At 49.7% G+C, this 27244-nt stretch overlaps 6 protein-coding genes and 1 non-coding gene across 7 annotated transcripts; 4 read left to right on the top strand and 3 right to left on the bottom strand.

Annotated features, from left to right (window-relative positions):
• Positions 1-485: 485 nt before the first annotated feature.
• Positions 486-2129, top strand: AFUA_2G16860 (MFS transporter; the record flags this gene model as incomplete). Its single annotated transcript, XM_750930.1, has 1 exon — positions 486-2129. The coding sequence occupies one exon, from the start codon at positions 486-488 to the stop codon at positions 2127-2129; it is 1644 nt and encodes a 547-aa protein (XP_756023.1).
• Positions 2130-2940: 811 nt separating this feature from the next.
• Positions 2941-7537, top strand: AFUA_2G16850 (sister chromatid cohesion factor PDS5; the record flags this gene model as incomplete). Its single annotated transcript, XM_750929.1, has 3 exons — positions 2941-3294; positions 3360-5033; positions 5087-7537. The coding sequence occupies 3 exons, from the start codon at positions 2941-2943 to the stop codon at positions 7535-7537; spliced, it is 4479 nt and encodes a 1492-aa protein (XP_756022.1).
• A 4391-nt stretch (positions 7538-11928) lies between these two features.
• On the bottom strand, positions 11929-12000 carry tT(CGU)1. Its single transcript has one exon. It is a non-coding gene (tRNA).
• Positions 12001-12115: 115 nt separating this feature from the next.
• Positions 12116-16249, bottom strand: AFUA_2G16840 (SWI/SNF chromatin-remodeling complex subunit SNF5). The gene is made up of 3 exons (XM_750928.2): positions 15570-16249; positions 13059-15302; positions 12116-12950 (listed from the first exon to the last, which is right to left on the bottom strand). Exons 2-3 carry the CDS (start codon positions 15144-15146, stop codon positions 12627-12629), a joined length of 2412 nt encoding a protein of 803 aa, XP_756021.1. The 5' UTR covers positions 15147-15302; positions 15570-16249; the 3' UTR covers positions 12116-12626.
• A 155-nt stretch (positions 16250-16404) lies between these two features.
• AFUA_2G16830 (endonuclease/exonuclease/phosphatase family protein) lies at positions 16405-17624 on the bottom strand (the record flags this gene model as incomplete). Its single annotated transcript, XM_750927.2, has 2 exons — positions 16405-17147; positions 17202-17624. 2 exons carry the CDS (start codon positions 17622-17624, stop codon positions 16668-16670), a joined length of 903 nt encoding a protein of 300 aa, XP_756020.1. The 3' UTR covers positions 16405-16667.
• Positions 17625-18667: 1043 nt separating this feature from the next.
• AFUA_2G16820 (curved DNA-binding protein (42 kDa protein)) lies at positions 18668-21391 on the top strand. Its single transcript, XM_750926.2, has 5 exons — positions 18668-18898; positions 19149-19232; positions 19292-19396; positions 19477-20289; positions 20347-21391. The coding sequence occupies exons 1-5, from the start codon at positions 18871-18873 to the stop codon at positions 20532-20534; spliced, it is 1218 nt and encodes a 405-aa protein (XP_756019.2). The 5' UTR covers positions 18668-18870; the 3' UTR covers positions 20535-21391.
• A 208-nt stretch (positions 21392-21599) lies between these two features.
• On the top strand, positions 21600-26349 carry AFUA_2G16810 (putative PHD finger domain protein; the record flags this gene model as incomplete). Its single annotated transcript, XM_750925.2, has 6 exons — positions 21600-22441; positions 22843-23012; positions 23104-23312; positions 23383-24949; positions 25010-25804; positions 25860-26349. Exons 4-6 carry the CDS (start codon positions 23415-23417, stop codon positions 26347-26349), a joined length of 2820 nt encoding a protein of 939 aa, XP_756018.1. The 5' UTR covers positions 21600-22441; positions 22843-23012; positions 23104-23312; positions 23383-23414.
• Positions 26350-27244: the final 895 nt, after the last annotated feature.

The raw sequence follows: 27244 nt of genomic DNA, 5'->3' as shown, positions 1-27244 counted from the left end.
CCGGGGGCCCTGCCCAGTATCGACTTAAATCTCCTTTTAGGCTTGTCCATCGGATTCTCTTCGGCATATCGGCATCGGATATAACCATAGGCCTACTCCGTAGGGACCCAGTGCGAAAGGTGGGGGGGGGGAACACTTTCCATCTCTTACATACTAGTTAGCTTAGTGGCCATGGCTGCTTCTGTCCGGTTCCCATGATATCTCCAGAAGCCTGGTTGCTTTATCAGCTTTTTTCCTCTAGGCCCACTTTGGGAACAAGATGGTTCCCTTAAAGGTCTGGACACACCCTCCGTGGGAATTCAGGAAAGTAGATATCAGATGCAGCGTACGGAGTACTCTATTCCTCTACTGATTAGACTGCTCTGCTAGACCTTATTGATCTTTCCCCTTATCATCCATTCTTTCAGCCTCTCGTCTGTTATCAAAAGCTTACACTCGGGAGTGAGAGACGGAGCCAGGAATACTGAATCCAGCGAAATTCAGTGATGGCTTCTAAAAAACAAAACGATCGAGTATACAACTCCAACGAGACGACTCCTCGTATCACCCAAGAGACCCTATCGGTCCCTCATACATCAGATCTGAATACGAAGCCTAAAGATAGTTTCGAAATGGAGGACCGAGCGTCGAGGCCCGAGAGCCCTGATGCTAGAGACCTGGAGACGGAGGGCATAGATATCGAACGCGCAGACGATCAACCGTCCGAAAAGACACCCGCAGCAGCAGACCCCAATCTAGTACAATGGGATGGCCCAGACGACCCTGAGCACCCGCAGAACATGCCACACTGGAAAAAATGGGTCTTGACAATGACTTTATCCTCGATGACCATGTGGATCACTTTCGCTAGCAGCGTCTTCTCGACTGCAACCGCGGTGACGGCTAAGGAATACCATGTATCAACTGAGGTTATGACTTTGGCTACCAGCCTGGTCGTGTTCGGATTCGCTCTTGGTCCCATCGTGTGGGCTCCCATGTCTGAGCTCTATGGACGCAGGCTGCCGCTGTTCTTGGGCTACGCCATCTTCGTAATCTTCCAGATTCCGGTAGCAGTGGCACAGAATGTTCAGACCATCATGATCTGCCGCTTCCTCATCGGTGTTTTCGGTTGCTCTCCTCTAGCGGTTGTTGGAGGCGCAATGGCAGACTTCTGGGATCCCATCGACCGTGCTGTGGCTATTGCCTTGTTCTCGGCTGCCACTTTCGTTGGTCCTACACTTGGTCCAATCATCGGTGGATTTATCACCGAGTCGTACCTCGGCTGGCGCTGGACTGCATGGATCACGATGATTCCGTCTGCAGCTTTCGGCACTTTAGCCTTTTTCATTGTTCCTGAGACCTATGGTCCTGTCATCCTTCAGAGACGCGCGGCTCGCCTTCGCCGTGAGACAGGCAATTGGGCACTGCACAGCCTTCTCGACGAAAGTCGCCCTACCGCTTCCGAGATCGTCAACAAATACCTGCTGCGCCCTATTCAAATGCTTTTCCTCGAGCCCATCCTTTTGCTGATCACGATATACCTGGCACTGGTGTACGGAATCCTGTACCTTTTCTTCGAAGCATACCCCGTTTCGTTCATGGAGGTTCGCGGCTGGACCAACGGAGGCATTGCCGGTCTTCCGTTCATCGGCATCTTGCTCGGAGTGGTCTGTGGTGTGGCATTGATCATCTGGCAGACGAAGACCCGGTTTGCACGTAAGTTGGCGAAACACGGCCGCGTTGTTCCTGAGGAGCGTTTGGTCCCCATGATGGTTGCATCCGTGCTTCTGCCGGCTGGTCTTTTTTGGTTCGGCTGGACCTCCAGCCCTCATATGTCGTGGGTGCCTCAGGTCCTTGCAGGTATTCCCATCGGCATGGGGATCTTGGTCATCTTCATGCAGGGTCTCAACTACATCATCGATGTGTACATGATGTTCGCCAACTCGGCCATTGCTGCCAATACTCTGATTCGGAGCAGTCTCGGTGGTGCCTTCCCGCTCTTTGCGGTGCAGATGTACCATAAGCTCGGCGTAAATTGGGCCTCGAGTCTGCTTGGCTTCATCGCAGTTGCGATGATCCCGATTCCCATCGTCTTCTATATCTATGGCAAGAAGATCCGGGCTATGAGCAAGTACTCGCCCAAACTCTGATGGTTGTCTGTCTCTCCTTTCACTCAGGAAAAAGAAAAAAGAAAGAAAGAAAGAAATACCCCAGTTTGTTTTTTCATGCCCGAAATAGACGGGGTTGGCCCCTGTCATCAGTTAGGCGTTGATTTATGGGCACTTGCATTTGCATTTGGTCGGACGGGAATAATGGTAATTATGCATGATACATGATACATTTCAGCGATCACGAGCACTCGGATATAGACATCGGTTCCAAGTCATATAACTATAATCAACGTGACCTCAGACATTGTTAAAGAGTAGACCACGTCAAGTAGTCCGTAGAGAATTCATGTACAAAAGTGGCTAGCAGAAGCAGCTAAAACAGGCAACGGTGAGATCTTATCAGGATCAACCCATAGGCTGTAAGCGAATCAAATATCAATGTCATCAATATTGGAACGTCAACATTCGTGATTTTGATACCGACTTACTACTGTGACTTCGCCAAAATAGAGAGCTCCACAAAAGAAGAAAAAGGCAAAGCAAAAACACGCTATTATTATTGAGCGACGCGTCCCGGGCGGCGTCTTCAGGGCGGTGACAGTTGAAACCGCCGGCGATCTTTCGAAACGGACAGACGGGTCTCAAGATTCGTCTGTTTGTCCTCTCCGTCCAAGTCTGTCGCCCACCATCTCTTTTGTATCTATTCTCCGTCGCCTATTTTACTTACTCGGGGATTGGATTCTTGTTCATTGCATCTGTTTGTCAACCTTGATCTCTCCGCATTCCAGCGCATGGTGTGCTAGAAGCTTACGCCCTGATCCCTCCCCGGCTTCCCCGCGCTTCGTCCACGATGCCTGCGCGCACTCGTCAAGGTCCCTCCACCGTCACGGAGGTCGTGGAGCCCGAGGAGACGTCCGGAGGCCTTCGCAGTCTTCAATTCAATCAGCCGCTTTCCTGGCGCGTGGGGAGGGCCATCCCCATCGCCGATTTGCTTCAACGTCTACAGACGCTCGCGCAGGAGCTTCGCAAACTGGAACAGGAGGAGATTGATAAGGAATCTCTGCGAAAGGTCTCGCAAGAATTGTCGACGGCGAATCTGCTAGTCCATAAGGATAAAGGAGTTCGAGCTTGGACGGCTTGCTGCATTGTTGATGTCTTGCGTCTTTGCGCGCCTGACGCGCCGTTTACGGCGAATCAGCTCAAGGTGCGTTGGATATGCAGATGTTCTCTAGATGTTTTAGGTTTTGATCTAACGATTATGATCACTAGGACATTTTCACTTGCTTCGTGACCTCCATCATCCCGGCTCTTGGGGATCCATCCAATACCTATAATGCTCAACACATCTACGTTCTCAACTCCCTGGCGGAGGTGAAGAGCATTGTGCTTATGACCGATTTGGATCAGCCGGACTCATTGATCATTCCGCTCTTCACCACTTGTTTCGACATCGTTTCCGGTTCTTCCAAGGCCTCGACCGGGGAGGAAATCGCCAAGAATGTGGAATTCGACATGACTCGTCTCTTGGTGACTGTGATTGATGAGTCGCCAGTCCTCGCACCCGACGTGGTAGACATCATCGTGGCGCAGTTTCTGCGCGTTGACCCCCGCGTGCTAGAACCCCTGAACAAGAGAAGCAGGAAGGCAGATACGCTCGTGGACTCAAAACAGGGCACACTCCTGCTCAAGGACTACCCGCCAGCATATAACATGGCCAAGGCCATATGTCAAGCGTGTCCAGAGAGGATGACGAGTCATATCAGTCAATACTTTAACAATGTGATCATCGACGCTTCTGGCTCTGGGGCCACAAACGGGTCCTCGAAACATCATCGCAAACCGAACCTTGATGAGTCTGACGAAGAGGGTGAGGATGTCAAGGAGTTGAGTAAAGCTCACCGTCTTATCCGGGAGCTCTGGCGGGCCTGCCCCGATGTGCTGCAGAACGTGGTTCCCCAACTAGAGGCTGAATTGTCCGCTGAATCAGTATCATTACGTCTGCTGGCCACGCAGACGATAGGTGATCTCACTGCTGGTATTGGAGTTGCCGGTCCACCTCCACCTCCGCCCATGGATCCTGCAGGTTTTCCACCGGTAACCTTGGCAGAGTATGCGCAGACGATCCCTCAGCCCAACGTGCTTGTCAAGCCTTTATCCCCGAAGCCATTCTCGCAGGCACACAGCTCCACATATGAAAGCTTTCTCAGCCGGCGCTTTGACAAATCCGCTTCCGTTAGAGCTGCCTGGGTGACTGTCATAGGCCGCATTCTACTCACATCTGCAGGTGGCTCTGGTCTCAGTGAGAACGAGCAGCAGACTCTCATCGAGAACTTGACATCAATGCTTCGGGATGCTGATGAGAAAGTCAGACTGGCGGCAGTTGATGCAGTCGGAATGTTCGGTCTATCGGATGTTGTGAGCAAACTCGGATTGGGTGGCGGATTTTCAACCTCAGATTCGTTGCTTGCCGTCCTTGCAGAGCGGGTCAAAGATCGAAAGTCCCAGGTACGAGACCATGCGACGAAGACGTTGGCGCGAATCTGGGCCGTTGCAGCGGGCGACATCGAGCACGGGAACGAACAAGTGGTCTCCCTACTCAAGGATGGGCCGTCAAAGATCTTCGATGCTTACTATACCAATGATCCTGAGATCCATATCTTAATTGATCGTGTGCTCTTCGAAATTCTCCTTCCCCTCAATTATCCTCCGATCAAGCCCAAACTATCGCGGAGCAGTTCCAGTCAATCCCAGAAACAAAAAGAATCACAAAGTGCCGAGGCCGACAGTGATGCCGATATTGACAAGATACGTGTTCGTCGCATTCTCACTCTACTTGCGGGACTAGACGACAAGGCCAAGAAGGTCTTCTACGCGATGCAAGGTCGGCAAATCTCTGTCAGAAACTTTGTGAACTTCTACCTGAAGGCGTGCGAGGAGTACAATGTAAGTGATGGAAGAATCCTCACAGTTGGTCGAGATGCTAATGGTGAATATAGGGAGGAGTCGTGGAGGAGAATGAGGATCAAATCAAGACTAAACTATCTCGAGTTATCGATTCGCTCTCCAAAACCTTCCCAGACTCGTCGCGAGCATCTGCGGATCTGTGGAAGTTCGCCAAGGTGCACGATCGTCGTAACTACCAGCTTATTCGCTTTGCGATGAACGTTACCAGTGATTATCGCACCGTCGTCAAGGCCATCAGAGAACTGGCGAGACGCATTCAGAGTTCCAACAATTCGTCACTGCTCGAAACGTTCACTCCATTGCTGTACCGCAGCAGTTCTCTGATATTTAACCGAAGTCATACGCCGGCGATCATGGAGCTCTCTCGGACAGACGAGCATGGTCTCGCCAACCCCGCGCACGAGATTCTACGGGAGATTTCTTCTAAGAACCCAGAAGTGTTGGAAGCTCAAGTTCAGGAAATGTGCAAAGACCTTGAGTCGCAGGCTCCCAAGGCGACAACTACCGCTGCCGGCGGGACCGAAGAGATCCTCAAGGCCTGCTCCGGGTTTGCACGAAAACTTGCCGATAAACTCCCCAAAGAGCGTAAATTCTTACAGGCTCTTAGAAGTTATGCTCTTCACAGCCCATCCCCTCGAGCTGCCAAACATGCCGTTTCAATCCTCATGGCGGTCGCTGATAAAAAGGAAATGTACGCGAAGGATTTGATCCAAGCATGTGTTTCGAAGTGGAAATACGGATCCGATCGTTTCCTGACGAAACTGGCAACATTGTCGCAGCTGAATCTTCTGGCTCCATCCGAAGCGGATGAAGAAAGTGACGCCATTATTTCAATCGCTGTCAATCAGATTCTTTTAACAAATCGCTCTCCTGAGCCCGATGCCGGGTACTCCTGGTCAGATACTGTGGACGAGGAAACGGCTGCTAAGGAATGGGCTCTCAAGATCATTGTCAATCGGCTACGAGCCAAAAAAGGGTCAGACGGCGACGACGATTTCCGTGCTCACGCCGTACCTGTATTCGAAACATTGAATAAACTCGTGGCAAACGAGGGCGAGTTGTCGAAGAAGAAGGACACACCCGCAGCGCAGAAATCACGCCTTCGCCTCCTGGCGGCCAAGTCGCTTGTCAAGCTGTGCGCAACGATCAGTCTATGCGACCAACTGCTTAGACCGCTGGACTTCAATGCGATCGCCCTAGTGGCTCAGGATCCCATGTTACCCGTGAGAAGCGGCTTTATATCCCAGCTCAAGAAGAGACTTGTGCAAAGGTCACATCTGAGCTACCGCTGGTACATTGTCCCCTGCCTCCTTGCGTTCGAGCCGAATGTTAGCTTGAAGGACAGTACCCTTACCTGGCTGCGGTCTCGTGCGGCATTCTTCTCACAGCAGGTTCAGAGCAGTGGCCAGAAGGAGACTATCATGGAGTCGATCTTTTCTCGTCTTCTCTCTCTCCTCGCATACCACCCAGATTACCCGTCTGCCGACCTGGACGAAGCGACACAGGTTCGCGACCTGACTGATTTTGCGCGCTATATCCTCTTTTATCTCACGGCCGTTGCGAATGAGCACAACTTGTCGTTGATATTCCACGTCGCACAGCGGGTGAAGCAAACGCGGGATGGCATTACCAAATCAGACGAAATCAGCACGCGTCTCCACACGCTTTCGGACTTGGCACAAGCAACAATTCGTCGCTTTGCGGACATCTACTCCCAGCAGCGCAGATTTGGCGGGGGCACTGGCGCTGCCAGCATTCTCCAGACTTACCCTGGCAAGGTCGGAGTGCCAAGCTCGATTTTTGCTCGGATGAACAGCCACGAAGAAGCTCAGGAGGTGGCCGAAAAGAACTTCCTTCCTGAAGACGCTGAAGACCTTCTCGATCGTCTTGTTCGGGCTGTCATGAAAGCAAAGAACGGATCGACGAGTAGCGCGCAAGTCAAGAAGAGAAAACCAGAGGCGGCCGAGATGAACGGTAACAATGGCTCGGCCAAGAAAGCAAGAAAGGAGAAAGAGAAGACATCACGGCCCCGCAGATCCTCTGCTGGTACAACCTCAAAAACACCCAAGAAAAAGAAGAAGGGTGAGGACGGGTGGTCTTCTGATGAGGAAGGTGCCCCTGCAGAAGTGACAACATCTGCTCGGAGACGCAGCAGCCGCGGAACGTCGAAGAGGGTCAGTTATGTGGACAAAGACAGCGATGAGGATGACATGGAAGTGGATGAATGGGGACAAGAGAACGACGAGCAAGAGGATAACGCAGATGACGCTGAAAGCGAGAATGGCAGTGACGCCGCCGAAGAAAAAGTCGACGATGATTCAGATAGCGAAGAGCAGTTGAGTGAAGCGGAAGAACTAGAGGATCCCGAGGATTCCTCAGAACCAGCCGTCGCGAAGTCAGAAAAGGAAAAGCCCGAGGCGAAGAACAAACGCAGTGAGAAGACGGCTACCTTGCCCACGAGAAGATCCTCTCGAAGAGGCTAAAGATTGTTCGACAGTCAATGTATGAGTGGAACTCGGAGTGGATGGATTCGGTATCTCTTCCTCGCGTCGAGATGTATATGACTCCGGTTATTTGCGACCTGTCTTTTCTTTTCTCTCTCATCATTCCTTGATGGAATGACTGTGACCAATGTGCACCTGGTGCTTGACTAAGAATGAGTCGTCTTATTACCTTTCTTTGTTGCATTTCCTTTACACTGGAGTTGCATCGAAATGTGTATACCCATTTTCATTGCCTATTAACCTGCCTTTATCTGAAGCAGTTGCTAAAATATTGATGTGATGTACTTAAGGCGGAATATAAGATGTGATTATTCATGCATCAATGATACAGACACCGTTCTTACAGGTTGGTCGTATTGTATTCCTTCTGGGCACTCCCGGCCTCTGGCTCAGGATAGAAAAGGCTCTCAAGGAAAGCTGAGTTTATGGAACAAAAAGATGACCATTTCCCCAAGAGGATCTCCACACGACGATGATGAATTTCTACGTTTGAGACAGCAACGCACAGACGCCAATGACCAGATATTTCCACAGCTTCATTCGACCCATCAATCGGTGGGACTGAATGTGGAATATGGAGTGTGCAGCCTACAACTGCGATAGCTTTTGGCGTCCGAGAACCCCAACTTCGACGCGAGTCTCAAGTTTCCATGCGCTTTTCTTTGTTTGCGTTTGAATTCTGCCGCTATTAGTGCCATCCCTTGGCCCCAGAGATTGCTGTTATCATCTCTGTGAGGCCGAGTAGGCTAGTAGCATTATCCTCATCTGGTGCTTCATCATCCCTGCTAATTGATAAACGTGGTACCAGTACATACACAGCCTTCATGTCCCTTTCCGTATTTGCAAGGCACCCTAGTCCAAAGAACCATATCAACTGGCTAGCCTTGCACGGCCAAGGAGAGAAACAGCGCTATGATTGGAATTGAGGGCCCAAACGCAACCGCGCGTAGTAAGGACTACGGGGGTAGCATTCTCTGTGGGTGTGGTGCCAGTGGTGGTTGCTGAGCTTTTTCATTTGTTTGCTGCTTGTATAGGCTGTTAGAACATGGGACTAAAGCACAGCCATTTCACAGCCTACCTGAAGTTTTGGGTACTAAGCACCTGATTGATGCCACAGTGCATGGCATGACACAGGCTAGTTGCATATATGAGAGATCCAAATGGGCAGCTAAGCATCTATATCTTAACCAAATCCCCCAGCTTGCCTTCTCGCTGCCGCATCTTGTGAAATCCACTCTCCAAATCATCACCTCTCATATAGATTTCCAACATACAATCAAAAAGCAAACATGTCTCACAAACCCGGTGGCTACTTCTACTATCGATACACCTACATGTGCCCTTGGACAGACACGGCCGGGCAAAGCGGTACAGACAACACATACCACTCTGCTGTTTACACTCCGGTGCGGAAGCAAGACCACACAGCACAGACCTCTTGGTATAATAACACGGCCATGCCCGCTGTGAAGGCCGATATAGAAAAGAACTTTTACGGTGATGCAGATCGGAACAAGCAAGGCAGAACCTATGAGCGTTACAACCAGCAATATGTTAGGCAGGAGCAATTCATGTGGTGTTCGAAGCTTCCGACTCATACATCCGAGGGATGGGAAACGGTGCCCTTTGGGAAACAAATCTAGCGCATGGTTGCTAGCAAAGAGCGTCTCTGTGTCTTTCCGTTGAGGTATTCATCTCGTGACTTAGGATTTCTTCATGGCCATCCTTGTGTTGATGACATACAAAAGGAGTATGACTATGATGGGTGGATACAAGTTGGTTAACTCCTAAATTGTTTCTCTTCCTGACCAATGTGCAAACTGCCTTGTTTCCATGCTATTCTTGTAATGCCCTTTGTATATAGACCTTTTGAGACGGACTACGCTGTCCCATTGCCTCTGTTAGGTGGGTCATAAGTCCATTGCCCCAGCAGGAGGTGCTGTATGAAATCCCCCCGTGCTGGGGACTGCTGAACAGGGTCCCACAAGAACTTGAAAATGTCGCAAGCCAGCTCGCCTAACGAGCTGTCTTGACCACCAGTGACTACCTTAAGCCGATCTCTTCTAGAATTCTCAATTTTGCGTTCAATTCGGTCCACTAAAAGGAAGCTTCTTCAGACTGAAATATTATCTGTAACCTACGATGGACTCGTACTGCGCGGTCTCTTACTCTCGTCTTTGCAGCGACGTCATCCCACCTGAGAGACACATAGAGAACCATGGAAAGATCTATCATGCCGTCTTTGCTGTAAATGCAGGCCTGGATTGTCGTTGTTCATGTTGTTGTTGATCATGTCGAGTGTCATTTGAGTAGCCTTCTTGCCGTAGTGGCTGGTCCCATCTTTTAATAAGACCCGTAGACTCTAAATCTAGCCTGACCATCATAATTGATGAGTTATACCTGAAGCTGGTGTAGGTTTTGTTGCCGCCGCGTGGTGGTGACTGAATGTATGGTTCCCATAGAAGTGCATGTGCATCCTGGGTTGTCACCGTGGGCAAGGCGTATTAAATGAGAAGCATGTATACGTGATTAACGTGATTAACTGATATCTCGACGGTCACTCCACAATGCTTTGGAGGGCCTGTGCAAAAGACGAACATCCTCGTCTTAACCCATTGACTGCAGGCCGCAGCCTTAGCCTGTCCGATGTAGCAGCAGGTAAGGTGGCTACTAGGTTATAGTCACTCCATTAGATGATTTGTCCCGAACGCACGCTATCCTTCAGAATGGTATCTAGATGGAGGTGTGGTTGCTGTGCCTGATGTGATTGTCCATGTACTTTGGTAGTCAGATGATATGGCCTGGAATGTCTGGCGTAAAGTTTGCTGCGAGCCTAAACGCCAAAATGAAAAGCGGGATTGACAAGTCAGCGTTGTCAGGACAAGCTGTGATCTGTTCGCCAAAGTATAGTGTAGCACGGCCCTATAAGGAATCTTCTACAGAGTGCAGTGGTCAGATCTAGAGACTTGAATCTACCCCTATATACTTCAAAATCCTACAAGATCCACATCCTGGCATAAAGTGCCAATCCGTCCTCTCCACGTGCACTACCAGAGCCAACCTGCTGGTACACCACTGTATACGTGCAAGTAGAGTTAAGAAATTGTTCCTAGGAGTTGTTAGGGGTTGTTCAGGACATAAGTTCGCGCACTGTAGGCGAGCATTCCTATTCGCAGGACTGCACTACCTATCCCAACGTAGCAACGGTCGACTTTCTTCGGTAGTATTTCTTTTACCAAAGATAGACTCGATACTAAACGTCAATTGCCGACTCAAGATGCGAAGATCATTTGTCGGCCTCCTTGGCAGTCTTGTGCGCTGTGCACCTTCCAGTGTGTATCAACATCATTTATACAATTCAGTTCCTCCCATTGTACAAAGCTGACATATCAAAAGTTTCTGCTGGTTAGAACAAGCCCTTTCGTTTCTGCCAACTCGGCGATCTCCATATTGGGTTTGGCCTCGATGGATGGCAAAATGATACTTACCGTATGGTTTTGGCTGCCCAGCAAGTCAGCACCGAGAATTTCGACTCTTGCATTGCCGTAGGTGATTTGACCAACGACAGGGCAGTTTCTACCCTTCTAGATACATAACATCGAGGTGGCCCTCCCAGAATCTAGGCTCAAGCAACACGCAGACACGACTATCAAGTCCAGGCTTTACTCCCCAATTCAAGAAGCGCGTCCATCTTCTCCTCGGAACTCACGATATCAGTAATGTGGCGACCCTCGAGCAATTCACCCGGGACTACAATGTCGGCAACCACAGCTCCTTCAGCAACAAGGGATATCGCTTTGTGCTCCTAGACTCAATCTCACTGAGTTCGAGAGCTACAGGCTGGAGGGTTCGCACAATGAATGCCCCGATATGTTCGCACATTGATCAAGGAGGGAGGCCAGTTTTGCAGACAATGGTAAGGAATCGTTGCAAGCTTCGGCACCAACTGTCGGGGGCTATGGGGAGACTTCGCAGGGTTTGACGGACACGATTGCTGTAATGAAGCCGGTCAAATTCCTTGCCTTTTTTTTAGGAATTGTCCCCAGCAATACGGAAGGGTGTTGGCAGAAATAGATCCATGTAGGACTTTGAGCTATCCAGTTCGATTTTCGCATGGGGCTGAATGTTGGAAAGGACGGTCATGCCGACCAACCTCTTGCAGAGAAGAATGATACATTTAACATACACTGTACATGGCTTGATTGATACAAGACATAATCGTTGTATGTTATCAATTACATAGATGACAGCCGCACTAAATAACATGTGAATTACACGTCATAGTTACTAAGGAATAGAAAAAGCCTGAGAGAATATATCGCAAAAGAAACTATAGGATGGGCCACAGAAAAAAAAAAAAAAAAAATCACTGCATCTACACGGGATTGAACCATGGACCTTTCCATTACGAGTGGAACGCTCTACCACTGAGCCATAGATGCCACGACGGGAATAAGGTTTCGCTTAAGTAGCCAATAAGCCAAGCGTCGGTCTGGGTTCTCATCTTCTACAATAATTACAGACACAGCTCCTATTACCGCCAGGACGATGGCTCTGGTTTTGTACTTTGAAAATATGTGTGTTGTCGTACATTGGTGTAGCATCAAGTGGTACTCTTCCTCATGTTGGTGAGGTCGCAACACTTCTACTGTGCTCTACAGTGGGCGTATCCAAGGGTCGAATCTGACATACGCACCACTGGCACATGAACATACAACTCGCATCAAGCGATATGGCCACTGTTGCACATGACGTGCATGCTTATGGTACGCAAGCTGGACTTTGGATATCATGAAACCAGGGTGCGATAGCTGTGAGATTCCCCTAGGTTTCCGAATTCGTGACTTTCCCATAACTCACACAGAAAGAGGGCCAGCAGATACATACACCAAGTATACAGCCCGTTAAATATGTAGTCATGCAATCCATGAGTATAGAGATGTTGATTACCCTTTATCATTCGCTCAAAGACACGTACACCAAATAACAAAGGGTCCCCAAGACTCCACAGAGAAAGAAGAAGTATACATTGATGCGAAAGGTAAAACACCACTTGACCATGTACTCGTTATGAGGAGCCACCGTTAGCAGCTGCCTTTGCGAGCCTCTCCTCTACGCGCTCTTTATGTTGTCGATTCCTCAAATGAACCTCAAAGTTGTCGACCGTCATTCCTGGTCCGGGAGTATACAATTTACCTGGACAATCGTGACAGCGAATCCGAGGAAGATACTGGTACTTCAGTCGGTGGCCCGGCTGGCTATTGGCGTTTGCGACTGGTAACATAGTCTCTGTATCCACTGCCGTGTAGCGCATCACACCTTCAAACGAGTCGTTTGGATGTGACCGGTTCAAACGGGCAAGACCTGCTGATAGCCAGGCTGGGGGAGGAGGCTAGCAATACTGATGTCAGCAAACGCAAATGAACTGTAGACATGGGCATCTGGACAGAGCCAGAAAAGAAACAGAGTACAAAAGGGTGAGAAGAAAGGAGGTACCTACCCCGGGAACGCCTGGCTGAGGGGGGTGTGTAGCATCAACAGCCCCAAGCTGTTGTACAGGCCGCTGAGGAAGATGGCCAGCAGTATTCGGTACTTGAACTTGGGGTTTGGGCTGCGATGGCGGAGCCATGCTACTCGGCGTTGGTGTCCGTACTTGAGGTGTGCCGGTCTGAGATACTGGTTGGGCGGCTGGCGTGGAGGTAGAAACCGAAGCGTTAGGTAATGACTGTGGCCTGTTGGCGAGGAATTGGCGAAATTTCTCAGGAGAGATCTTTAATTTCACAATGAGCTTCTCTTGCTCTTCTATGCTCTCTTCCCGGTAATCTCGTCTTCTAGCGGAGACCCGAGGCTCGTGATGAGGTTCGGGGGTGGCAGAATGAGCCAGACTCGCCCGGAGAGCGGCGTGAGCTGCGCTTGCGGCTCCTCTCATGCCTCTTGTGCGGGCTGTTCCTTGGGCTAGATGGGGGCCGATAGCCGGAGAGCCCGTCATCGATGACTCGTCGCTATCCGACTCATCGGACTCCTCACCACCATCCCGCTGGCCAACTGCAGCGCGTCTGTGTCGACTCGACCCGGACCGTTTGAACACATTACTCTCTTCGATTGATGCTGCAGTATTGGGTATGACGGAGGATACAAGCATTGTACGAATGGTGCGCTGACGATCTTTCAGATCTGGCAGAGCCGGGCCACCGCGGCGGTTGACGGAGCGTTTCTGCCGACGTTGGTCTCTGGATATGGACACTTCAGTGCGCTCGAGCTCCGCTTCGTTCAGCTCATATAGATATGGCGTGAATTCCTTGGCAGCTTGGAAGGGTCGGAAAGAAGATGTTAGTGGGGAGGGTAAGAATGCAGCCTTGAGGTCAGGATCGTCGATTGGGCGACCATCAAACGGATGGGAGAGGATGTAAAGTGATTTCGTGAAGAGTTGCGACTGCTCACGTATCGAATGCGCGATTGCAGTCGTGAATTCACCGGAGAGAGAGAGGTCATTGGTCATACGGGCAGCAAATTCTTCGGGAGAGTTAAAGGGATCATTGATGTCCCACTCAAACTGATCAATGAGGGTATGTTGTCCGATGGTAATGTTCAGCTTGATAAGAATGCGCATTTCATCGTTCTTATAAGCGCTGTAGGGTAGATTGGGATCGAGCGCATCCTCCTCCATATATATTTGGGGATAATAATCCGCGAGTTGCTCTTGAATGCTGCGAGAAATCATCCGTACAAGAGGAGTGCATGTCTCGAGCGGAAGGCCCAAATCTTCCACCAACTTCTCAGCAAACAAATCGGGAGAAACGACTCGGTCGTGGAGGTTCCACGTAAAGGTATCTCGAATCTTGATCTTCTCCCAGTCGATGTCTAAGCGAATAGGGACCAGATCCTCCACCTGCTCACTCTGTATTTTCATGTCCTTCCGCGCAACTCGCAACTCCCTGGTCTTTCTATTTCCCGGTCGCCGCCGATGAGAGGGGTATAACAACTGCGGATGCTGATTGCGCAGATCAGTCCTGGCATTTCCAAATCCTTCATATCCAACGCCGTATAAGGCGGCCGGATTCCCATGGGTATCGCGGCGTAAGGCCAGATAGTAGTCTCGCTCTGCGCGCTTTTGTTGAAGCAACTCCTGACTGGGATTGTGCCATGCTGTCAATGCTGAGTGGCGGAACTCTCGTTCGACATACTGTTCGAGAAGTATTCTGTCCGCGGGAGTTTCACGTACGCGGACGGGTAGGTCTTCTGTAGAAGAAGTGCGAATAACAGAACCGTCGCGAGATCGCTTTCTACTCGTTGCTGAACCGTTGGCGTTGCTCAACTGAGAGTTGGGCGACGTCTTGCCGTTCAAGGCGCTATGACCAGCTTCCGCTGAGGGTAGAGAGACACCCGAAGCTGCAAGTACAGCTTTCGCATTCTGTTTCCCTTCGGCTATGGCATCCAACCCATTTGCTCCTTGTTCTGTTGAGGAGACGGTCGTACTGTTTCCTTCGCTCCCAGCGCTGGCGCTTGGCGCGCTCAGGTCATTATGAACTCCATCAGCCTGGAAGTCGCCAAGGAATTGTCCAGGCTGCGATTGATCGGGGAGAGGCATGGCCGGAGATTTCGTCTAATAGTTGCAGTTCGTCGTGCAGAAACAGGAAACACGAGTATCAATCGCAAGACGAGGTAACATTCCAATCAGACACCGAAAGACGATGGCGGCAACCCAAGAACCAATGTGGCCTACAACAGCATCCTTAGAAGGAACCTGCAACAGAAAAGGCATGTCAATATGGGCAATTCAGGCAGAATACACGAGCGTGGGGTTATTCAAGACGCGACAATGCATCGAACAGAGACGCGAATGCGCCCCATTCAACAGATACAGCCACATGTCCTGAGGAAAGCCAAGAATCGCCACAATCAGAGCCGTCACCCACGTAATCAATGGGCGATGACTATCCGGTCGAAAAATAGTCGCGAAAGCGCAGGAGGGAAGCAAGCGCGCAAATACTGGGGTTAGGGAAAAACATACCAAGGAACTCCAAAGAGGTAAATTAAAGGATTATTAAAACAAAAGTAAAATAATGACACGAAGCTACCACCAGGCGTAAATACGCCGGACAGAGGGTTCCAGGGCAGGACGAGGTAATGGATGGGTCTGCGTGCCGGTTCTGGGTCTTGCGCTTTGCCGCGAGAAAGTGAGAATAATGAGCGCTCGGAAGAAGGCGGCTAATCAGCTGATGGTGCACCGAGGAACGGGCAAGTATTGATGAATCTCAGCAATCTGGTTTGCTTTTTGCTTATACCTGGCCCCGGAAAGTTGGTCGACTGATTCGTCTTTCCTTGCGTGGGGTTCTTTCTTCTCGCCGGCTGTTCTCTGAGTCCTCTGTTTCGCGCTATGACGGGGAAATAGGGGGAGGAAAAGAGGAGAAGAAAGAACAGACACGAGAGGCAGAGGGAAAAAAGCCTGCAGAAACCTGGGCGGGCAGAAAGGGCGTTACAAGTTGTCCGTTCCCGCCATGGAGGACCAGAGAGGGTAGGGGGAGGAACGTCCGGGCACCAGCAAGCAGCTATGGTAGAGACCGTTCTACAAGAGAAACTTTTGTACAACCTATTTGGAGCATCCTGAAGCTATCACGCATCATTCTAGTTCCTTTTCTCCAGAGATATCACGAACTTAGTTACAAATGTTACAGTATGGATCTTGAAAAACTGCCTTACATACTTGCGGTTATGTATGGTAATAATACTGCCCCACATACTAGGCTATTTGTAGCAATCATGTGATTGTACCATGCCATTAAAGGTTAGCCATCGTACGACTATGCTCAACATGATACACTATCTCATTCTCAGTAATAAATTGCTTCCAAGGTTACTGTGAGAATCACAAAGCATTAATCCAGGATCTTGAACGCGATCTACCCGTCCATGGATGCCCATGGTCTGCACGGGCATCACATGTTCTGGTTAAATACACATAAGCTTATGTCCATGGCATGAGCAAAGCTTAATCGCGGAACGATATCACCATTGATCACTATTGGACCATGTCCAGCCTACAGACCTCAGAACTTCTTGGTGACTTTTATTTCTAGCGTTTGAAAATAGCAAGGCAAGCGAATCCAGCTCAGTTGTACAAGGTGATGTCTGCGACAACGGCCCTGTGGTCTGACAGAAACACGCCAGAATCGAATCGGTTCGCTAACACGGCGTATCCGTTGACTATCCAGGACCCAAGTTTGTTCTTCCCAGGTCCGATTAAAATATAATCAATGCGCGTGGGATCCTCTCCCTCATATCCGAACCCTGTCCATGTATAATAATTGCCGTAGTGCTGGCTAGGTTCCACAACCTTTGCTGTGTCGACCAAGGAGGATTCCGACCCTGTCAAGACATTATAGGCTTCTTGCGTCTCTTGACTATTAAAATCACCTGCGAGGAATACCCCTGCGATAAGTGTCCCAAATTTGCCGCTTCGGTATTCATCGATCTTCTGAAGGATGATTTTGGCAGCCTCGAAGCGTGACTGAGATCCCTGGTCGTCTAGATGTGTATTCATCACAAGGACGGTATGGCGAGTTATGTTGTGTGTGAAGACACCGATGGTCTAGTTTGGCGTCAACTTAATGAAGAGGATTTCGTCACACGCCTAGTGTCTTACCAGAATCCTTATAGACGCCGCATCCCAGCCTTTGGATGGTTTGTTCGGCGTTTCCGACAACCAGACACTTTCCCAATGACACAGCTGCCAAACAGACGGTTGATAGAAGATGGGCGAGTACTCTCCTGCTTTGTGCCCGTCGTCTCGACCGACTCCGATGTATTCCCATTGTTGTGTCTCGGAGGCGCTTTTGGGAATAGTAGAAGGAGGTTGTTTCAGTCCGGATAGAACATCGACCAGTTGATTATGGAGCACTTCTTGTAAGCAGATGAATGCATCCTGATTGCGCGTATTGAAGAGCAGTTCATTTAAGAGAGGCTGCTTGCGATCGTTCCAGGGCAGCTCACCCTTGAATGGGGAACTGGTTGCATAGCGGATATTGTGTGTTAGTATACGCAGTGGAAGTTCGGTAGTTGTCTTCATGATGGAAGGTTTAAACCGTGTCGGTAGACTTGTACAATTGCACCCTGATGATCCCTATAAGCAGTTAGAGGAATAGTCCGAAACTGGATGAGGGTGGGATGGAAGCTGATGAGGAGAATCTTGACACAGGAGGCTATGATTGGCCAAAGAGATGTATTGCTCCTCATTTGGATGCCTCCACGCAAGGCATTGTTTGGGCATTTAGACACGCAACGCAATGTCTTCAAAATCATGTGTCCTGTGTCTTCCTTACACTTGTCTTGTACACGGCCCTCTTGACTTCAACCCAGTTTATTGGTTCATCAAATGCTTTGTTCTAATTGCTTTCTCGCTGACGAGAACACGAGATATATTCTACTGGTGTATGTATCTAAAGCTCCTTATCAAAAGTAGTACAATTGTGAGTAACTACAGGATTGTCTGTGACTAAAGCTCCACGGTGTGTCCATCAAGAGGAGCTGGTTGTATGGTAAAACCCATGGGAAAGCCTCTAAATAGGAAGGGGACCCTGTAGAAATGGAAAAAAAGAAGCTCCATTTCTGTGTATGAACAAGCATAGTTCACAGATTCGGCATCACATTTTACTCTCTGAGCTCTACCTCTTGCAGATCACTGGCGAGCCTTCAAGATTAGTTGGATACCTCTATGCTATCGTACGCTGGCGCCGACCCTGATGAGCTATGACGTATATATTCCAGAAGGGCAATCATGCTATGCACATCAATTGCCAGTTACTCCAGAGTGAATGATGGAAGCATGGTATCAATCACACAGTATATGATCGCATTTCCTTTGTAATGTCCTTCATCGAGCCACCTACTTACAATAGCTAAGGTAGGTATCAATATCAACATCTCTGGAATTGCAAGGACCTAAAGCTACTCAAGCTCTTGTCAGCTTTCTCAGGTGACAAAAATAGTTTACCGTACTGTGCATACCGAATTACCCCATTTTGACGAAACTAAACCCAAGTAGGCCAAATCTGCATCATCCACCGCCCACAAGCCCTACTTCAACGACGTAACCAACGAAAGGGAAAACGAAGAAAATGCCCCGCCAGCCTGTAATGACCGATGCGTAGTGCACACGACTCAATTGAAAGTTACCAGCTCAAAAGTAGCCTAATTCCTCTTCTCCTCCTCTTCTTGCAACTCCCATAGTGTACTGAGACGAGTGTTTTATCTAAGAACTTCTTTGCTTGTCACTAGCCCTCGCGTCAGTGCGAGGACATAACATATACTTCACAATGGCTGAGAACCAGGCTCCAGAGGTTGGTAGGTGTTAACCGTTGATATTTTGACCCCTCTTTTTGCGCCCATTTTGCAAAGCTTCGAGGATTGTGTGGATGCACCACCGCCCTCATCATCGCGCAAAGTGGATGGAGTCGAGGAGGTCGAACTAGCAGCTATATGGCTCTAGCAATCGATAGTGACCACCATGCCGAGTCCCTAGTGACCTACTGGATTTACCTGTATTTTTTCACTCGCAATGGCTGACTCTTGCATTGCTTCTGGTCAATTCTAGACTACACCCTCAACAACCCCGACACATTGACCAAGTACAAGACTGCAGCGCAGATTTCCCACAAAGTTCTTGAGGCCGTTACAGGTGTGTCTGACGGAGCTGTTGTATCAGAAAATTGTTCGATGCCTAATACTGGTTTGCAGCATTGTGCTCGGAGGGCGCCAAGATCGTTGAAATTTGCCAGAAGGGCGATGAGCTCCTCGAGGAAGAGCTCACCAAGGTCTACAAGGGCAAGAAGATCACTAAGGGTATGTCACCACCATGATCGCCAGATTTCCCGCATCGAGACCTGCGTATGTTGATGACGTATTGTTCTTAACAACAAAAGGTATCGGCCACCCGACAACTGTGTCCCCAAGCTCCTATGTGACGCCGTACACCCCCCTGGTGTCGGACGCTCAAGAGGCTGAGACCACCCTCAAGGCCGGCGAGATCGTCAAGATCCAACTCGGTGCTCAGATCGATGGATTTGGTACCATTGTTTGCGACATGGTTGTCGTTGCCGACAAGGAGTCGCCCAAGGATGTTGTGACTGGTCGCGAGGCTGACCTCATCCACGCTACCCACTACGCAAACGAGCTTCTGCTGAGACTCATGGTGCCCCCAGGTCTTCTGGCTAGCGGTACCGAGGAGGAGAAGAAAAAGGCCGCTGCCGAGAAGCCCCCTACCCAGAGCCAGATCTCCGCCCTCATCGAAAAGGTAGCCAAGGCTTATGACTGTAATGTCGTTGAGAACACTACCAGTTGGTTGTTTGAGCGCAACGAAATTGAAGGTGGGAAGAAGATCATCCTTGCCCCCGGCTCTGGCGTGAAGGGTGAGGGTGTTCCCGACGTTGGCGAAGTCTGGGGTGTTGAAGTTGGTCTCTCCCTTGGTTCCGGAAAGGTCAAGACCCTTCCTCACCGCGCTACCTTGCATCGCCGTACCACTACCACCTACATCCTTAAGAGACCCAGCTCCAGACAGACTCTGTCCGAGATCGTCAAGAAATTTGGCACATTCCCCTTCAGTTTGCGACAGCTGGAGGACGAGAAGTCTGCCAAGGTCGGTGTTGTGGAGTGTGTCCGTGGCGGTGTCTTGAGACAGTATGAGCCCGCTGGTGATGCCGATAACGCTCCTGTTTCCCGTCTGTTGACCACCATTGGTATGTTCATCACTTGTTCAACGGAATATTCCCGCTTTCGCTAACGAGGATTAATAGCCATCACGAAGAACGGTATCACCAGATTGGCCGCGCCTAACCCTCCTGATCTGTCCAAGTTCCAGACGGACAAGAAGATCGAGGATGAGGAGATCCTGAAGATTCTGGAGCGTCCTTTGGCCAGAAACACTGGCAATAAGAACAAGAAGAAGAAGAAGCCTACTAAGGATTCCAAGGATGAGGAATAGACAAATCAAGATCCGATTTCTGAACTCCTAGTCGCATCCTCTTACAACCGAATTCTCCCTTTCTGCCGGCCTCAAAAGGGAGGACTACGCAGGAGGCATGAAGAGTGCCTCAACGTGACAGTCGAAAAGGAGCCTGGGGAATAAACTGGCCAGTGGGATGTTTTGGGCCAGTAGCCCGGCCAGATATGGATACAGAGCAGCAACGTGAGATCAAAGTTGCCCATCAGGCTCTTTTACAATTTCTGTCCGTAATCGATTGAAAATAAAAATGAGAAAAACAATACATGAGCTGGGTATATATCAGATGAAGGAACCGTCATTGCGCCTCAGTTTTCAAAGTCTTTTGTCTCTTGTAGCCGGTGTGTTCCGGAGATTCCGGCAAGACCCTCGACATGGCAGTTCCTGTCTCTCCTTGCAATCCTGCGCATGAGGTTTACCTTATGGCGCTCCGACTATCGTAAAAGTGAGTAGGTGCTCGGTGATGGTGTGGGGTGATCCTTCGCCCTGGCTTTACCCATGTGCAAGGTTACGAAGCTGATGATCTTTGGAATGGGCCATTCAAGGAGCCGAGGTCAGGCTTCTCATTGCAGGCCACAGTACGAGGTCTCTGAGTGTATAGATAGACCATGAACTACCCTACAGCCTCATCGTCTATACTCGAAACCGCTCCATGGGCAGTTGCCACCTCTGCTGACAGCTGCAATCTTCCTCATACATTTCGTCTCCAGGCAGGGCTGCTCTCTCTTTTACACTCCAAGAAGATATCTATTCGGTAGTGACACTCAGATATTGATCCTTGCATGAAAGATATTTACTTTAAGTATTCCGTAGCCTCAAGAGTCAGGACAAAGGCGTTCAGATCAACTGTCTCCTCGCCGAGGCAAACGTCCAATGTACCCCAGATACTGTAATTCAATTTTGTACATGAGCCAGGGATGTCTCTCTAGTAGCTAGGTGAATGATTCGTTGCACGCCCTGTTTGTCGAGCTCTTTTGCTGCTGAAAGGGTGGTTGGCAGTGGGTGGGCCAGTGTTCTTGGATGTGCCGCTCTTCTGTCTCTTCGAATCCTTCCTCCATCCCCATTCCCGTTCTCCTGTCCCATTATCCAATTCCCCACGTACCCTAAGAGAGAATATTCACATTGTCTCTGCTGTGACAAACAGCTTGGGTATCAGGGTGCCTTTACTGCCTTCCTTGATTTGGCAGTGAGTGACGGTGGTTTCGCGCTTCTCCCCACCTCTCGCGTTCTCAACATTCACTGTCTCGAGATCGCTTGGGCCTCAGCACTTTCTTCCAACAACCTCTCCTCCAAATTTTCTATATCTTTCCTCATCCACTTGTTCTCTATCTGGATGCCCTTTGGATTGCCAGACTGCTTGAGGATCGAATCTTTTCATCAACAACTTTGTTCGACATACGGACCATACTATCTCTATCATCTGACCTCTTCTCTCACCTACCTCACTCGGAAACATCAAAGGACTCACGAGTCGTGTCTCTCACTCCAAGTGTCTGCCTTAGGGAACTTCCTTAGGTAACACATTTCTCAGGAGCCTGTTGCTTCTAGCAGTGAGGCGAGAGTCCTCTTTTTTTTCTCCACCTTTTTGCTCGCACATCTCCCTGTCTCTTCATCTCTCGCCCACTTTCTTCCTCTCTTATTTTCCATTTTCTACATACCATTTGATTTCTGACCAACTTGGCTTTGCTGTCTGGATTCGGGAAGTCGAGAGAGAGAAAGCTGCACCATCCCAAGGTGGATAAGCTTGCTCTTAATCATCTCTGTCCTCTTTGTCAGTCAACAGTCGCCCTCGTTGATTTGACTACGAAGCTCTGCTTCAGGACATATTTCACTGATTCAACCTCGCTGTCTATCTATTGATTAACAGGTACAAGATCGAGTTTGTTTCCGTAAGTTCTCCAATGTCTCATCAGTGGTTGCCACTTTCACTTCCTCTGTGTTGCTCCCCTTTCCTCGCACTCTGTTGGCCACTTTGCTTCTTTCAAACTATCATTGTAGCACTGTGGTAAAACCTATAGTGTTCTATGTCCTTCTGAAACGAGAAAGCAGCAAGCTCTCGTTGCGCCCAAAGGACGCTCCTTTTTGATCCCTCTCATCTCTTTCTTTTCCATCATCAACCCGCAAATTGACCCTTTCTTGCCATTACCATTCTTCTCACGAGGCTGTCAGCTTTGGAAGCACTGAGATACATACTGTTTCTAAAGCCTATCAAGAGTGTCTTGTCTCATATTCCATCACACACTCTTCTCCACTACACAGTTCCTGGGATGCCCTGCTGACCACACCAAAGGTATCTGCTTGACAGACTCATACTGGCTTAGCCGAACGGTTAAAGTGACCCTAGTAGTGGGCTTTTTTTTTAGACGAGAAAGCATCTTATCTTTTACCTTGACTTATCTGCCTGAGCGATCTATTGGCGTCCCTGGACAGGGAAATCAGTGAAACGTGAAGCATTATCAGGTAAGCAAGTTCCCTCGGAATCAAGAAGCTGAGATTTCATGATTGGAAACCTATTGGAATATCTGAATCTACTGAATCTAACTTTGAAAAGCTTAGGTTTTGGTGTGGCATATTTCGTGGTTGTAGCGGCGAACGCCCCTTAGGAGGTCTGATTGGGGAACTTGGGCCCTCGAAAACTCCCGTCGCTTTCAACTCCCCAATCTTCCCTTCCATCAACCCGCTGACAGCGCGCGGGCTGGCCACGATCCCAAACAGCAACGCTGGGCACGCTTGCTGTTTGTCTCGGGCCATAGTCGATCAGTAAGTTTGCATACATTATCCATTGGTATGCGGTTCTTGTATGTCCTCGCGAACTAACTCTGATTGTCAGGCGCCGCAGCTTTCAAGCCCTGCGGTACAATAATGCCTCCGACTCTCCGCTCAGCATCTCGTCCCCCGTCCAACAATTCGCGCCAGTCAACTCCGCTAGATGCGCCTGTAACCAGTAAACGATCCTCGTCATTTACTGAACCTGCAAGACCGTCAAAACGTCGACGGACGGGCCGGAACGCTCGAGTCGCTACCGAGCCTCCTCAAGACAGCCTGGCCAACAACGCGGAGGATATATCAAAAAGTGCAGCGACCTTGGGCCCTAATATGAAATTTCCTGGAGATCCGCCGGCCTGGGTTGAACCTCCTTTGAGGAGCCCTGCACCGAGTTATGCGGATACGCCATGGTCAGCAGTCTCGAACGCGGCGAATCCCATTTTGGCAACTATGCGTCCTCTCGGTTCTATGCCAACCGCTGCGGACCTGCGCAAAGCAGGCCTGAAGCCCACGAAACCCTCCAAACCAATCACGTCGTTGGCTAAAGAACTCCTCGCGTTGCAAAACGATATGTCGCAGAACGATGAGCCTATGTCTCAGAATGAAGAAACCCCAGCATCGCTGAACCCGCCAACCCCAGCGTCGCAGAGCGAAACTCCCAAGTTGTCGCAGAGTGAAGCTCTTCAGTCACCACAGAACGTAAATCTCCAGGCTTTGCCGAACGGAAGAATTGATGCGCAGACGCCGCAAGAAGCCGCGACGCCGGCAGACAAAACTCATTCCGAGGGTTCTAAACCCTGCTCCTACGAAGAAATTGACGCGTTGCTGGCACTTCCCGTCTGCAATTCGGTGAAATTGGATTTAGAGAAAACCCGGGATGCCGTGAAAGAGACGTTGCGAATGGCTTCAGATACCAATAATAGCAAGGTCGTCAAAAGTCTTTTCAATCTCTGGACAAAGGCCACACAGGATCCGATGGTCATGTCTGTGGTTCATGGAATGTGCAAGAAGGAGATTCTGGATCGTAATGCCAACGCCTTCCATGACCTGATCCGTGCTGCTTGGCGAGAAATTCGGAAGGAGGACGCAACGGATGTCTCCCCTGCGGCTGCGCCGCCTGACATGACTCGAACTCAATCTGGCACCACTGCTACTTCGTTGTCGTCTGCTCTGTCACCTGAAGCTCAAACATCAGCTCCGACCACAGTGCCGACCCCCATTGTGGCGGCGGACGCAACTCGCTCGAAATTGCGTTCTAAAGGCAAGCAAGCGAAAGTCAATGCCACAAAAGCAGCCAATAAAGATAAATCGAGACAGACTCGCCAGTCCGCGTTGCCCTCGAGTGATCTACGTAAGCGAGTGTTGGAAGATGATACGGAGTTCTCCGAAGAGGCCATCCGTGCCAAACGTCAGCGCCTGCGGCAGCCTCTCCCCGATATTGTTCCTGAAGAAAGTGGCATTCGATCTACTCTATCCTATGAGCAGCCTGGTGGTGCTTTGTCGCCTTTACCCTCATCCATTGATGAAGCTCAGATCGCGCCCGAAGCGCCCTTGTTGAACGGCAGAGAACAATCAGAGTCTGCTGAAAGCAGTGGTGCCGAGGATAACCGGCGCCTGACCCCTACCTTTAGGTGCACCTCTCTTTTGACATTTTTCATCGTTGAGACTGAATGAAGCTGACGGAGTTGTAGCAGGGAAGGATCATTGGACAACAGCGATCTCTGTCGGGAATGCGGTGGCCGAGGACAGTTGCTCTGTTGCGATGGCTGCGTGAACTCCTTCCACTTTTCATGCCTCGAACCCCCCTTGGATCCCGCCAATCCTCCGGAGGGAGATTGGTTCTGTCCCAAATGTTCCGTCTCACGGCCCATCCGTAAGATGGTGGATAAGCTTGACAGACTAGCGAACAAAGAGTTTATGCTACCCGCCAGTATCCGAAATCACTTCGCTGGGGTCAAAACTGGATCTCGACCTGAAGATAAAAATGATCGTACAAGGTACACCGAATGTTCTTACAATCTTGTCAACGGAGTCGGACGAGGAGTATGCAATGGTTTTTACGACGATCCAAACCTACGCAAGATCACGGACTCGGATGGGAATCTCATCATCTGTTACGCCTGCGGCCGCCCAAGCGACGGAGACAAACCTATCCTACAATGTGACTTTTGTCATTTGAATTGGCATATGGATTGTTTGGACCCTCCCATGGCCAAACCGCCCCAACAAGAGAACAAATCCGATAAACGTTGGCGCTGTCCGATGCACGTTGAACATGAGATGTATTATTACCACTGGAATGACGAGGGAGCCTATGACGCGCGAAAGATCCGTCGACCTGCGCGACCACGGATGATTGACATCGAGATTCTTCCCAGCGAAGAGGAATCGGAACGAATTGAAAATGAAGAAGATGTAGGAGGAGGCATCCTTTACCGCGTCTCCGAAAAAGGGGTAGAAGCGGCTTTCCTTGCGAAAGTCAAACGGTCAGTCATCCTTTGACTAGAATCCCTTTCTGAGCTTGGCTGACTATCTGGACAGGGAAAATGCCGAGTTTGAGTACAACAAGCAGCAAGCAGATAAGTACTTCGAAGAAGCTAGAGCGCAGCGCGATGAACTTCATGCACGAGCCGTCGAATTCTATGCCGCCCAGCAACCTCGTCCCTTGCCGGATGCCGCAGAAGCGATTGACAACTCGCGATCAGCAGCCGATCGTGAAGCTGCCAAGAATCTTCTTGCTTTCGCCGCTCAGAATCAGACAGAGCCTGCGGACGACAATTCTCGGATTACTTTCCTCATCGACGCGCTGCGAGCTCAGGCACCTAATGATCTCCCCGAAGCACATACTGAAATCGAATCTCTGCGTAACCTGCAGCAGCTGATTGAACGACGTATTCAAGCGTTGAGTTCTCAGACTGAGCTTGAAGCTACTACTGCCCAGGTCTCCGAGGCTGCTAGTTCGCCTATTCCAAATTTTGCGATCGAGCACGGCTCCAATATGGATGAGCCGGTCGAGGCAACTTCTGCTTAGACTCAGGCTTTATCCCTCTTCTAATTTCATTCACATAGGCGCTAAGTGATTGTTCTTTCTTGGCTTGACTTGAAAAAGGGCTTTTCACATATTCTGGGCGTTGTGATATGCATATCTATTTTGCATCAAGGTCCTTGGGTTCCTCAACTGGCGTTGGAGCATACCATGCATCTCATTGTTGAGCGTGTTTAACTCTTGTCCCTGTGTTTCCCTATCTGGAGACACGCACTTTCTTCCCCTCTTTCTTTTATTTCTGCAATTTTCTTGTTTCCGGGGTCTGGACCAATTGGCAGACAGTTTTTCCGGAGGATCCGGCTGGAGCTTCTGAGGTGCTCGTTTCCCCCGGTCCGAATCCGCCACTTGGCGGGATTTGCGAACGTTGATGGGAAAGACACTGAAGTCTTCTGGCTGGTAACCTCTGGATTGCCCTGCTGCCAATACTGGGCCAGCCTCCTGTTTGCCATGCGCAAACTGTATTTAACGTCGTGATGATCCTTGCTTTATCAGTGGCCACTGGACCCCCCACCCTTCATCTGGGAATCGGTCGAACGGGTCAGTGCGCCCGAGTCTCATGTACAATAGATTTCTCCTAGATGTTCGGTAATCTGCCGATATGGATGGCGTTGATTTTGATCTTAGGATCGAACCGATGAATTGAGGCTTTTACGATTCCATTTAAGCAGGTATATCGATTGTATGCACACAATTGAACATGCAGGTTACTACCGAATACGTGAAATCCGCTTTAAGCTAATATACAGAATATCCGGAGTCGAGCAAATGCAGAAACGAAATTCGTATGCAAGACATCCCGAAATTGCATCCTTAAGCGTACAAGGCTCGATCAAACCCAAACTGCAGATTTACAGCCGCGTGCACAGTACTAAGTTGAAAG

Source organism: Aspergillus fumigatus, chromosome 2 (assembly GCF_000002655.1).
Source record: "Aspergillus fumigatus Af293 chromosome 2, whole genome shotgun sequence".
NCBI classification, from domain to species: Eukaryota; Fungi; Ascomycota; class Eurotiomycetes; order Eurotiales; family Aspergillaceae; genus Aspergillus; species Aspergillus fumigatus.
The sequence above is the reverse complement of the archived record's forward strand: the minus strand, read 5'-3'. Positions and strand labels throughout refer to the sequence as shown.

Bases quoted from the DNA above. Each gene is read 5' to 3' on its own strand.
- AFUA_2G16840 (XM_750928.2), bottom strand. From the start codon at position 15,146: ATGCCTCTCCCCGATCAATCGCAGCCTGGACAATTCCTTGGCGACTTC. The intron at 12,951-13,058 runs GTAGGTACCTCC...CAGTATTGCTAG, and splicing joins CTCAGCCAGGCGTTCCCGGG to CCTCCTCCCCCAGCCTGGCT.
- AFUA_2G16820 (XM_750926.2), top strand. From the start codon at position 18,871: ATGGCTGAGAACCAGGCTCCAGAGGTTG. The intron at 19,397-19,476 runs GTATGTCACCAC...TAACAACAAAAG, and splicing joins GGGCAAGAAGATCACTAAGG to GTATCGGCCACCCGACAACT. The intron at 20,290-20,346 runs GTATGTTCATCA...GAGGATTAATAG, and splicing joins CCGTCTGTTGACCACCATTG to CCATCACGAAGAACGGTATC.